The sequence below is a fragment of the Rhinatrema bivittatum genome, chromosome 1 (assembly GCF_901001135.1).
Source record: "Rhinatrema bivittatum chromosome 1, aRhiBiv1.1, whole genome shotgun sequence".
In the NCBI taxonomy this organism is placed as follows: domain Eukaryota; kingdom Metazoa; phylum Chordata; class Amphibia; order Gymnophiona; family Rhinatrematidae; genus Rhinatrema; species Rhinatrema bivittatum.
The window spans coordinates 530385526-530398120 of NC_042615.1; the positions used below are offsets into that span (position 1 = coordinate 530385526).

The 12595-nt window shown below is 47.5% G+C and overlaps 1 protein-coding gene across 4 annotated transcripts in view; it reads left to right on the forward strand.

The window, feature by feature from the left end:
* Positions 1-12595, forward strand: part of SLC1A1 (solute carrier family 1 member 1) — an 805722-nt gene that overhangs the window by 585230 nt on the left and 207897 nt on the right. For all 4 annotated transcript variants that reach the window (XM_029613486.1, XM_029613471.1, XM_029613480.1 and 1 more), the window contains exon 10: positions 1122-1316. In XM_029613486.1, the coding sequence (XP_029469346.1) occupies positions 1122-1316 (195 nt within the window). The remainder of the gene's footprint in view (positions 1-1121; positions 1317-12595) is intronic.

Consider the following 12595-nt stretch of genomic DNA (forward strand, 5'->3'; position numbering starts at 1 on the left):
CTGAAATTAATGGGAAATAATTAGGTTTTTGACATGCGAATACTTAGAACTTAATGATCAAACATTTAATAGACCACCCCAAACCAAAGAATGAGTCAAGCAAGGATCTGCCCAAGGAATTAAAGTAAGAAAACGACTCCCATATTGCAAAAAAGGTCTGTTGCCAATAAAAATACTGTTGTTGGTGCCCATTGGCAATAGTTTTTGTTCCCCTTTTTTTGTTGGGGGGGCACCTGTAGCTAGGGATTCACCCATGAGTGAGGACTGCCATCCTTCTTGTCCTCGGAGAAAGCAGAGATGCATACCTGTAACAGGTATTCTCAGAGGATAGCAGGATGTTAGTCCTCAAGAGACCTGCCCTCCTTCCTGGAGTTGGGACTCCACTTAATGGGTTTTTTCTTATACTTCTGTGTTAGCAGTCTAAAGGAACCCCACATAGTATAATACATGCTGAGCATTGCTCAGAGAAGCTCAGTCAAAGCCATTGGATTATGTCAGCTTTGTATGAGGATTGATATCATGCTGTTCTCAGAGAACACCTGTTACAGGTAAGTAACTGCTTTCCCCTATGAGGCCAAAAGTCTGCAGGTTCCGCAAAGTGCATGTTTTTTGTCTGCTTTGGAAGGAGGCTTCTCGGGATGTATTTAGCTTGGCCGAGGGAAAGTGCACAAGTAGATTATATTCTCAGATCTTCTTAAAAGCAGATGCAAGTGACTGCTCTAACTTTGTACCTGCGTACTTTCACTTTGAAAACTCGTACAAAGTATCTGTGGTTTTTGTCCCCGTGCAGTGTGAAATGTGCTCAGTGACCCTCAGAAAATAATCTTCATGTTAAGCAATCATTCAGTAAATTTCCTCTGCTTTTCAACAGCCCATCGGATATATCTGATATGAACATGGTCAAAAAAAAAAAAAAAAGACATTAAGAAGCATCATCATGAATACCTTTTGACTTATTTCAAATAAAACTGACCAGAGGAAAAATATTTGGTATTAAATGAACATATTTTAAAATTAAATTCAGTTCGTGTACAGTGTGGTTTGAATTTCCAAAAAAAAAAAAAAAGCTTCAAAGCTTCAGGTCTTACTTATGTTTTTTCATTGCTTTCTTTTTGGTCCAGTTCAGCAACTCTACCTGTCACATTTCGTTGTGCAGAAGAAAACAACCATGTGGACAAGAGAATCACAAGATTTGTCTTACCAGTTGGAGCTACAATCAACATGGATGGGACTGCTCTTTATGAAGCAGTGGCAGCTATATTTATTGCACAACTGAATAACTTGCGTATGGATGCTGGAAAAATACTCGCTATCAGGTAGGTTGATCTAGTTGATAAATCACTGCTCTATGTAATGCACTCTCCTAGTGTATATCATACAATGCAATAATACCATCAAGTACACCAGTTACTAAATCAATTTTTATTTTTTATTAAATTAATTTTTCATTTTTACTTTTTACCTAAAACTCTTCACCATCAATAAATAATGTGGGATCAACACAACTGTTGAAGTTATTCAAAGGGAAAACCTCAGACTACACTTGCATCAGGATCTCATTTTCATTCTCTTGATTCTCCGAGAACAAGCAGGATGGCAGTTTCACATGTGAGTGACATCATCGGATGGAACCCGGCCCAGAACTTTGATCAAAGATTTTAGAGCTTTCAAACATGTCTTAAGAGCATGTACAGCTGTAGTTATCACTCTGCCCCATAGGCAGAGTGCCTCGGTCTCTTTTTTTCTATGAAGCCATGTGGTCGCAGGAACCATGTGGTCACGGTATTTGCTCTCCTCACAGATTTTGTTGTGATATTTTCTGGAGCTGCAGCTGTTTTTCTTTTTCTTTTTTTACAGTAGTTTTTATTTTTTGTTTTTTATTTTCTCTCTTCCTTTCAACTTTCTGCCAGCCACATGGCAGGCCTTAGTCGCTGTGCAGCCTGGCAGTGACTAATTATATTCCTTAATAAATAAATACTGCATTTGCAGTTTAGTTTCTGTGTCCTCTCCTTGCTCTGTCTGGTTTTGGTGCCTTTGTCTGGTGCTAGTCCATGGGAGATCCGTGTAGGCCGCTAAGCCTGGGGGCTCATCTAAGTTTTAGCCAAGCAGGAGTTTCATGACATCATTGATTGATCAACATTGATGGAAGCGAGGACAGTGAAGGGATCGAGGACCGCACTGCACCTGTATGGGGGGGAGAGCTCATCCTCCCCATATTCTAAGAAACTAGTTTCCATGGGCAGGAGCCCTAGATGATGAAGCCTCCCCCCCTGCTTGCCAGTGATAGCAATCTAGTCTCCTTGTGAGAGAGGGTGAGCAGGAGCCTGGGCAAACAGCATTGCTGCCGCAGCTTCCGTGCCATGCCTGGTACCGGTTGCCCATGCACACCTGTCGATGTCAGGGCCACGTCAGGGACCAGGACTGCCACTGAGTGCCATGATCACCCTGGACACCATCGAGGTGCCAGGGTACCACCCTAGATGCTAAGGGCCATCAACAGTGAGCACATTTGAACGTTGTCTATTGTCCTGTCTGGGGGCAGGAGCTCTTCTGTGCCATAGGCGTCGGCAGGCACAATAGATGCCATAGAGCGCCATGGGATCTCGATGCACCAGAGGTACGTCATCGACCCAAGCAGCATCGAGCACCATGGGCCTAGATAATGGCAGGATAGTGGCACTGACCTTGAGCATCACAGTCCAGACCGCATCAGGGACCAGGACTGCCATCAAGTGCCATGGTCACTCTCATCGCCATTGGAGCCACCCTCGAGGCCATTGAGATGCAGGGCCTTCCTTGAGGCCATCAAGCGCCATGGAGGCTAACAGGCATGTTTGCCAGCGATGCCATTCATGGCTTCTCTCAATGATGCTGCGCACCATTGCCGCCAGGGTGCACCATGATTGCCTTCAAGTGCCTGATTTTTCTCGAGGATGTTGACCACTGGGGAGTGGGAGTCCTGAGAGCTCTCGAGCGTCATGGAGGACCTCAGCCAACAGGTGCTTTGGGCCTAGGAAGGCTGTTGTGCTATTGAACGCCTGGGTTGCCATTGACCAGAGGCACTCTGGAGTGCTGAAGCATCCAGATAGCACCATGGCCTGGTGCCCTCAAGGCTAACGAGCATTGGGGGCGCTGACGAGCTCCCTTTGCGGTGTCCAGAAGGGACACTGAGGATCATCAAGGTGTACTATCAATGGCGAAAGACCATAGGATGCAATGGGCACTGACACTCTTGGGTGTTCAGAGCTACTGTAAGAACATAAGAACATAAAATGCCATACTGGGTCAGACCAAGGGTCCATCAAGCCCAGCATCCTGTTTCCAACAGTGGCCAATCCAGGCCATAAGAACCTGGCAAGTACCCAAAAACCAAGTCTATTCCATGTTACCATTACTAATGGCAGTGGCTATTCTCTAAGTGAACTTAATAGCAGGTAATGGACTTCTTCTCCAAGAACTTATCCAATCCTTTTTTAAACACAGCTATACTAACTGCACTAACCACATCTGGCAACAAATTCTAGAGTTTAATTGTGCGTTGAGTAAAAAAGAACTTTCCCCGATTAGTTTTAAATGTGCCCCAAGCTAACTTCATGAAGTGCCCCCTAGTCTTTCTACTATCAAGAGTAAATAACCGATTCACATCTACCCGTTCTAGACCTCTCATAATTTTAAACATCTCTATCATATTCCCCCTCAGTCGTCTCTTCTCCAAGCTGAAAAGTCCTAACCTCTTTAGCCTTTCCTCATAGGGGAGCTGTTCCATTCCCCTTATTATTCCCCTTCTCTGTAGCTTCTCCATCGCAATTATATCTTTTTTGAGATGCGGCGACCAGAATTGTACACAGTATTCAAGGTGCGGTCTCACCATGGAGCGATACAGAGGCATTATGACATTTTCCGTTTTATTCACCATTCCCTTTCTAATAATTCCCAACATTCTGTTTGCTTTTTTGACTGCCGCAGCACACTGAACCGACGATTTCAATGTGTTATCCACTATGACACCTAGATCTCTTTCTTGGGTTGTAGCACCTAATATGGAACCCAACACTGTGTAATTATAGCATGTGTTATTTTTCCCTATATGCATCACCTTGCACTTATCCACATTAAATTTCATCTGCCATTTGGATGCCCAATTTTCCAGTCTCACAAGGTCTTCCTGCAATTTATCACAATCTGCTTGTGATTTAACTACTCTGAACAATTTTGTGTCATCTGAAAATTTGATTATCTCACTTGTATTTCTTTCCAGATCATTTATAAATATATTGAAAAGTAAGGGTCCCAATACAGATCCCTGAGGCACTCCACTACCCACTCCCTTCCACTGAGAAAATTTTCCATTTAATCCTACTCTCGGTTTCCTGTCTTTTAGCCAGTTTGCAATCCACGAAAGGACATCGCCACTGGAGTTGTGGGACATCAGATGTCCTGCAGGGCCTTTAGCACTATTGATGATGCCAAGCCCCAGAGTTACTGTCGAGGCTAGTATGGACATTGTCAAGCTCGCAGCATCAATGCCCTTGGATGCATAGCTGAGCTGAGAGCAACCTTCAAGGATGCCGGCTGTCATTGTTTCCTTTGGCCACTGATGCAGTGTGTTGTTGCCATGGAGCACCCGGTGGAGTATCAATGTTGCAGAGCCTCTGTTTTGGGCACTGTGGGCATCATTGGCACTGCCAGACATCAATGCATTCTGGTACCAGTCTCCTTCAATGCCAACTCTCAGACATATTTGGTCTGCAGTGTTTGCGAGCCATTGGCACCTTCGGCCACCATATACACCATGGATGCCACACAGCTATCATCGTCTGCAGGTGTCTGGGCATCATCGATGGCGCAGCATGCTATTGAGAATGCAGGGTGCCTGTGGTGTGGTCAAGCACAGTCTGAGCCCTGGGCATGGAATCGTTGGTGCCATAGATGTGATCCATCGCTTGTGAGTGCCGAGGGTACATTGGAACCAGGGGCGCCATTGCCACTTTGGGCACTAGTGGATGCAGTTGGATGCTATAGGTCACTACAATGGGCCCCATCGGTTACTATGAGCTTCCCTTCCACCATTGTTAAGATTCTGCTTGTGGGGGAAAAACCCACAAGCAGCCTCTCACCTTTTCTTCTGCCAGCCAACTCCCTGACGCTGTCCTCCGTGCATCCATGCGGCCCGGAGGCCGCCCACGTTCTCCCGCTGTCGTGGCCTGGAATTGCCGCTGTGCTCCGCGGCGGGCCCACCACTGTCTCTCTTCCATCCCGCGGCCAGGAGGCCGCAGACGCAGTTCCCATGCGGCCCGGAGGCTGCCCTGAAGCCTGTCTCCCTCGTGGCACGGAGCTGTTCTCGCCAGGACTCTCCCGCGGCAGGGAGAGCCGCCTCCAGTGTCCTCTTCGCAGCAGGAACCGCCAACGCCATCGTCGCTCCTCTTCTTGCTGCCGGGAAGCCACCTGGAGCTCCTCTTTGCAGCCCGGAGGCCACCACCGGTGTTTGCTCAGCCCGGAGCCGTCTTCTCTTCGCGGCAGGAGCCGCCTCCGACACCTCAGGCCTGTTCCTTCCTCACAGCTTGGCTGCTGTCCCTGGCCTACCTCCTTAGGTGCAGGGCCGTGCCTCTTCAGCCTACTTAAAGGGCCATTCCTCTTGGCTCCTCCTCATGATGTCACCAAGTCATTTCCTCTTCAGCCCTACAAAAGGGCTCAGTCTTCAGTTTCTCTTCGCCTTCGCAAGAAGTCAGTCATGGAATCGGACTGCTCCTGGATCCTCTGTTCCAGCTTTTCGGTCCAGGAGTTCCTGATGTCCAGCTTCGCTTCTTCAAGGCACTCTGTTCTTCGTGGGAATTCCCTTGTCTTCCTTTGTGGTTCCTGATTCTTCGTCTGCATCTTCGTTCCATGTTTGGTTTTCGCCGGATCCTAAGTCCTTGTCTTCAGATGTCTTCGTCGTCCAACCCTCCTGATGTCCTCAACTCCAAATCTTCCTGAAGTCCTCGCCTTCTGATGTCCTGTCTTTCCTGAAGTCCGTCATCAGTTGTTCTGCCTCTCGGAGCCTCCTCGATGCTCTTGGTTGGGTGACCTGTGGGTCCGAAGTCAGATGTCCAGATGTCTTTGATGTCTCATTCTCCAGTTCCCTCGAACCTCCATGATGCTCTTGACTGGGCGGTGAAGTCCAGATGTCCTGACGTTCCAGATGTCTGTGTCAAGTTGTCTTACATGTAGAAACATAGAAGTGACGGCAGAAGAAGACCAAACGACCCTTCCAGTCTGCCCAGCAAGCTTTCACACCTATTTGTTTTCATAATCTGTTACTCTGACCGCTGAGGTCAGGACCCTTATTGGTAACTTTTTGGTTCCAATTCCCTTCCACCCCCACCATCGATGCAGACAGCAGTGCTGGAGTTGCATCTAAGTGAAGTATCTAGCTAATTGGTTAGGGGTAGTAACCGCCGTAATAAGCAAGCTACTCCCGTTTGTTTACCCTGCATGTGCAATTCAGCCATTGTTGGTTGTCTGAATAAAAATCCTCTTTACTTAATTCCCTCTGTTGCTGAAGCAGTGAGCTGCGCTGGATACTTATTCCAAGTCAAGTATCAGGTTTATTTGATTTGGGGTAGTAACCGCCATAACAAGCCAGCTACTCCCATGCTTATTTGTTTACCCAGACTATGTAATTCATTCCTTGTTGGTTGATGCTGAATATAAATTATCTTTTCTTCATTTTCCCTGCCGTTGAAGGAGAGAGCTATGCTGGATGTGCCTTGAAAGTGAAGTATCAGGCTTATTTGATTTGGGGTAGTAACCGCCATAACAAGCAAGCTACTCCCCTGCTTTTTTGTGGATGCAAATCCTTTTTTCCACATTTCCTCTTGCCGTTGAAGCATAGAGCAATATTGGAGTCGCATTAACTGTGTGTATGTTTATTGAATAAGGATATTAATCTCCAGGTAGTAGCCGTCATTCCAGCAAGCAAGCCACCCCTTGCCTCTTCTCTTCATTCACATCCTCTAGACTTATGGATCCACAGTGTTTATCCCACGCCCCTTTGAAATCCTTCACAGTTTTGGTCTTCACCACTTCCTCCGGAAGGGCATTCCAGGCATCCACCACCCTCTCCGTGAAGAAATACTTCCTGACATTGGTTCTGAGTCTTCCTCCCTGGAGTTTTAAATCGTGACCCCTGGTTCTGCTGATTATTTTGCAATGGAAAAGGTTTGTCATTGTCTTTGGATCATTAAAACCTTTCAAGTATCTGAAAGTTTGAATCATATCACCCCTGCTCCTTTTTTCTTCCAGGGTGTACATATTTAGATTCTTCAATCTCTCCTCATAAGTCATTCTATGAAGACCTTCCACCTTTTTGGTCGCACTTCTCTGGACCGCCTCCATCCTGTCTCTGTCCCTTCGGAGATACGGTCTCCAGAACTGAACACAGTATTCCAGGTGAGGCCTCACCAAGGACCTGTACAAGGGTATTATCACTTCCCTTTTCTTACTCGATATTCCTCTCTCTATGCAGCCCAGCATTCTTCTGGCTTTAGCTATCGCCTTGTCACATTGTTTCGCCGACTTCAGATCATTAGAGACTATCACCCCAAGGTCTCTCTCCTGCTCCGTACATATCAGCCCTACTCCCCCCATCGAATACAGTTCTTTCGGATTTCCACACCCCATGTGCATGACTCTGCACTTCTTGGCATTGAATCTCAGCTGCCATATCTTCGACCATTCGTCCAGCTTCTTTAAATCCCGTCTTCGTCTTCAGATCCTTTTGACATCTTCACCTTCAGTCCTTTCGCTGTCAAGCGTTCAGACCTGTTGCGTCCGTTGGTCGCAGACGGCTGTGACCACTCTGCCTTACCTCTTTTTCTCCTCTTTCACACTCCTTGGGCAAGATGGCTGCTTCCGGTGCCGAATGCCGAGGGTCTCGGCATTTCCAAACTAACATGGGCATCCCAGTCCGCCATGCTCACTTCTGTGGCCTCCTAGGGCGCGAGCGCGCGCATCTCTTATGCTCAAATACACGTCATGGGGGGGGACCTCAGGGGCGGCCCCACCGCATGATGTCAGTACCTCCGGGTATAACAAGCCTCCGCTTCCGCTACCACCTTGAGTTAGCAAGGACTTCGGTTAAGCTACTCTGACCGCTCTAAGCTGCTCGCTTAGATGCCGCTATCACTCCAAGGGCCTCGCTCCTGTTGAAGCTCTAGACACCCGCTTCTCGAGGGTCTCTCGCGTCCAACTATCCTTCGGGGTCCTCACTAACTAGGACAACCGCTCCTCGGGGGTCTTTCTCTCTCTCTCTACATTTCAGGATATCGGACCATCGGGTACTCACTCCTCGAGGGCCTACCAACCATTATATCCTGCACCACGGATCTTCGGTCCCACCATTCCACCATCAGGAAGACGCCTTCATTCCTGTGAGTACCTGTACGATCCGGTGCTCCAGCTCCAGCCATCAGCCGCGGGGTTACCAGCATTGCGGGCTCCAGCCTATTGTGAACATCTGGGTGAGACTACACAACTGAGCCTGTTGAACGTACTGGCACTTCGTGGATCAGTGCCTTATCTTCCTGCTTTTACCATCTATATACAGCAGTACAATAAAGCCTCTATCCATACTATGTCTGCTATCTGAGTGGTTCCCCACGGGTCCCCTCCCCATGGAGCGGAGTCATCTCCACTGTGACCAATGGTCCACAATGCCGCAAACACAAGAAGACCCTTTTGGCTCCTTCATCAAGGAAGCCTTCAGACTCTTTGGCTCCCTCGTCAGGGTAGCCTTCTTCTCGGATATCCTGGGTCCGGATCTACCTCCTAGTGGACCGCACTCTGTTTGACCTTCTGATTCGTGTTCCGCATTGGGTCTGAAGCCTCCGCTTCTTAAGGTTGGCCGTGCCAATCAAGCCGGGTTCCCGAAGCCTCAGTTCAGGATGTTTGCGAGTCATGGCCGGATACCTTCATACTGAGTTTTAACTCTTCTGTCGTCTTTCAACTCAGCAAGTGTCTTCATCAGTGTCCTTGATGTTCTTCTCTTCAGCCTTGCCTCATCCTTATCCAGTATCGTCTGATCCTCATCTTCAAGTCCTCGTCTGATCATCTTCAGTCTTCAAGTCTCGTCTTGTTCCAGTTCCATCGTCTGCCCTCAACCTCTGTCCATCCTGGTGCATTTGCCGTTCCCGTAAGGCAGGTCCGAAAGGGCTATCGAGTGGTCAGAGGGCTACCCCAGAGACCAGCTTTGCATTGTTGGGTCTCTCTTGATGCGTCAGGTTCAGCGGAGATCCGAGTCCCTGGTCTTCAGCCTGTCTGCCTGTGCTGGGATACGTCTCACCTGCCTCGGCGCTTCCACGGAGCTCCTCTCTGCAGTCGCGTCATGGTCCAAGGGAAGACCACTCTCCTCTGAAGCAGGATCACTCCCTAGCGCACCTCCAACAATTATGTGATGGAAAGGGCGGTTAACCATTCACGACCCCATTCAAGAGCTGCAATCAGTGTCTTGGAGTGTTGTCAGGTACCATGGGTACCATGGGGGCAATGCCGCCCACCACCACATATAGCCATAGTCAGAATCCTTGTGGCACTGAGGATGCCATTGTTACACTGTATATGCTGACTCCATTAGGAGTTAGTGCAACAGTGGAGCACTTCATGCGCAGTCAGTACAGTGGGGTCTTCTACTCCTCCAAGAACCTCAGGCTCTGGCAGGCGGTATTCTCTTTGTTGGTACTGTGCACTGATGTGCCAGAGATAGCAGGACCACCATTATTGCGTCAAGGTATTAGCTTCCTTCTCTGTTTTGCACCTTAGGGTGCGATGAGACACTAGCAAAGAGGGCTTTATCATGCACTCTTGGTGGTCCTAGCTGTGCTGTGGGATTCTACCCACAAGTGCAATGATGGGGTGCGTATGTGCGCTGCCACCCATAAGATGGGGTACCGCTGCACGAGTACTGGTCATTGTGCATTTAAAAGTGAGCACTATACCTCCAGTTGCCCGTTAGTCTGTGTGGGTATGTTTCCTTCACAGGGAGCACAACAGGTTGTGTGCTGCTGCCCCAAAACTGACCTAAGACTGCATTCCTGGTTGAATCACTAGCTGCATGGATACAAGGAGGGAAGTATCAGGAGTCTTTCCCTCCCACAGAAGAAGGGCATATCTTTCAACCCCTCCCATGTTATCTTATGTTGAATCCCCTTGGGGGGGAACCTCTGGGATTCAGTCTCTTGCAGGTCCTTTGTCAAAGTGGAACCTTGATCCTTTTGAATTGGTGCACCTCCTTGCAGGCCAGAACCTGCGGGTGTTGGGGGACAGAGGCAGTGGTCATTGGACCTTTCTTGCTGGTCTATGGATTACAGTGGTGGCCTACCCTGTTTGACTGGATGGCCACCTGCGGCCAGTGTGGTCACTTATGAACCTCAGCGATCAGTGACAATAACCCACTCTCCTTTGGAGAATAGGAACGTTTTTTGGGATTCCCACTGCTTTCCTGTCCTATTGGAAAAGGGAGATACAACTGGGTTCCCACAGGTAACTCTTATGGGTTCCACCTTGGATGCCTGGTTGTCCAGCCCTACAAGGGGTGGCCCTCGTACTCCATTTCCCAAAAAAGGGATTTCATTCCCTCTGGCTGGTGGTTGCTCTCTGTTCTCTGTGGGATCCTTGAGCAAGTCAAGTGTTAGCACTCTTTCCTAGGTCATCCTTATTTTGCAAGGGAGTTATTCCAGATTTGGTCTCCCTGTTGTACCAGCGTCTCCCCTTCTGGGCAGCTCCCCAGTGAAGATGAGTGGTTTCTCCAGCCCGGGAGTCAGTTGTTTGATAACTGCTGAGCACAATGTTCAGTTTTCGTAGATGTCTGTTCTTGCCAGTCATTCTCGAATTTGGGATCTTACTTCAGTGAGGAGGGTTCTGATCCATTTGCATCCCAGTTGGCAGGTATGCCTTTCAATCTCGCCATATCAGTGGCTGCATGAGTTAGGGGATTTGGACTCCACAACAGAGGTGCTATTCTTTTATTGCAATGGCTTGCGAGCTATATTTCCCCCTTTTTAGGGATAACCCTGTCTATGGGCAGGGACATCCTGGTTTATGTAATCATGTGGAGCACATGATTCCTTGGGGAAAGTATACGTAATCATGGCCTTGGGTACTGATACCTAGACGAAGTTGTTGAGCAGTCGGTTCCGAGATCAGACCGACCCTGCTCTGGTATCCTTCAGGTTACCAGATTGGTAAAGGAATCCTATTTCTACAAGGAATTGCACTTGCTGCTTCTGTGCTTTCTGTTTCTTGGTGGATTTCTTCCCTAGGAGGTTTACTTTCAGTTTCAGCTGTTCATATCATGCTGAGAGGTCTGCGTCGGAGGGTAATTCCCTACTGGAATCAGCAGTGATTTGTTTGGTTGGTGTTGATAAATACAGCCTAGCAGCTTTTTCTTATCCCTGAAGCCCAGGGGTTTGCCTCCGTGGGGGTGGGGAGAAAAGCTAGGCCATTCGTGGTATATCTTAGTGTATACCATCAGGAATCAGTACACCACTTTTTCCCTGTTTATTCACCAAGTTCTGGCCAGTACTGCTTTTAGCTTTTCAAACTTCACTGGGTTGACCAAAGTGCCTCTCTGCTCACCTGAGTATCCTGTGGACAGGATGAATAGGCCTACCCTTGACAGGGTGGAGCATGGGTGAGCTGCAGGTCTAGCTTAACTCCCTACTCAGGGCATTTTAGGCTAGCAATCACATTTTAGGGATTGCCTTTCATCCCCTGACATTCTTGATATCTGTCCTGGGTGGTTAGATCTGTTTGGTACTTTGGCAGATAATGTCTGCCACAGACCTGGCTGTTGTTGCCGCTTCTTCTTCCAAGTGCTGCTTGGGTTTTTCTACCCATTGTGCCTATTGGCCAATCATTGGTGTATTTCTGCAAATACTTTCTGTCCTTCAGATGCAAGTGGCCCTGTTTCTCTTTGGAGGGCTTTCTGGCCTCCTTTGGTTTTTCAGTTGTCTTGTGACACTGAAGGAAACTGTTGCAGGTCAGCAACTCTGCTTGCTTAACATGCAATTCTAATGACTGCCATCACTTTTCTAAAAAAAAAAAAAAACACCTTTTTTTCCAATATTGTCTATCAATATTTAAACTTTATAATCTTTCAATCTCTTAGAAACCATTTTCATTTATTGTACAGACAACTAATTAGTCTTATTTTACTTCCACATTATGGTAGTGCAAATGTTTCCACTTTGCCCTGATGTAGTTATTTCTTGGATAAAAATGTCCCCAAAGATTTAAATCCAATAAACAATACTCGCATCGGATCTTTACAATATGGGAAGAATGGTCAAAAATCCTATGATGGCAGTCATAAAAATTGCAAGTTAAGCATCAAGAGAATGAAATTGAGATCCTAATGAGAGGTTTTCCTTTATAATAATTTCAACAATTGTGTTGACTCCCGTGTTATTTATTGATGGTGAAGTCTTTTAGCTGATAGGCACTTCTTCTGTATATACAGGATATCAGCTGTCAGATGGAGAGGGCAATATTCAAAGCCCTTTCCACTGGTAAAAAGCACATCTTACCTGTGGAAGCAGGAGCTTTGAATATTGCTTGACCC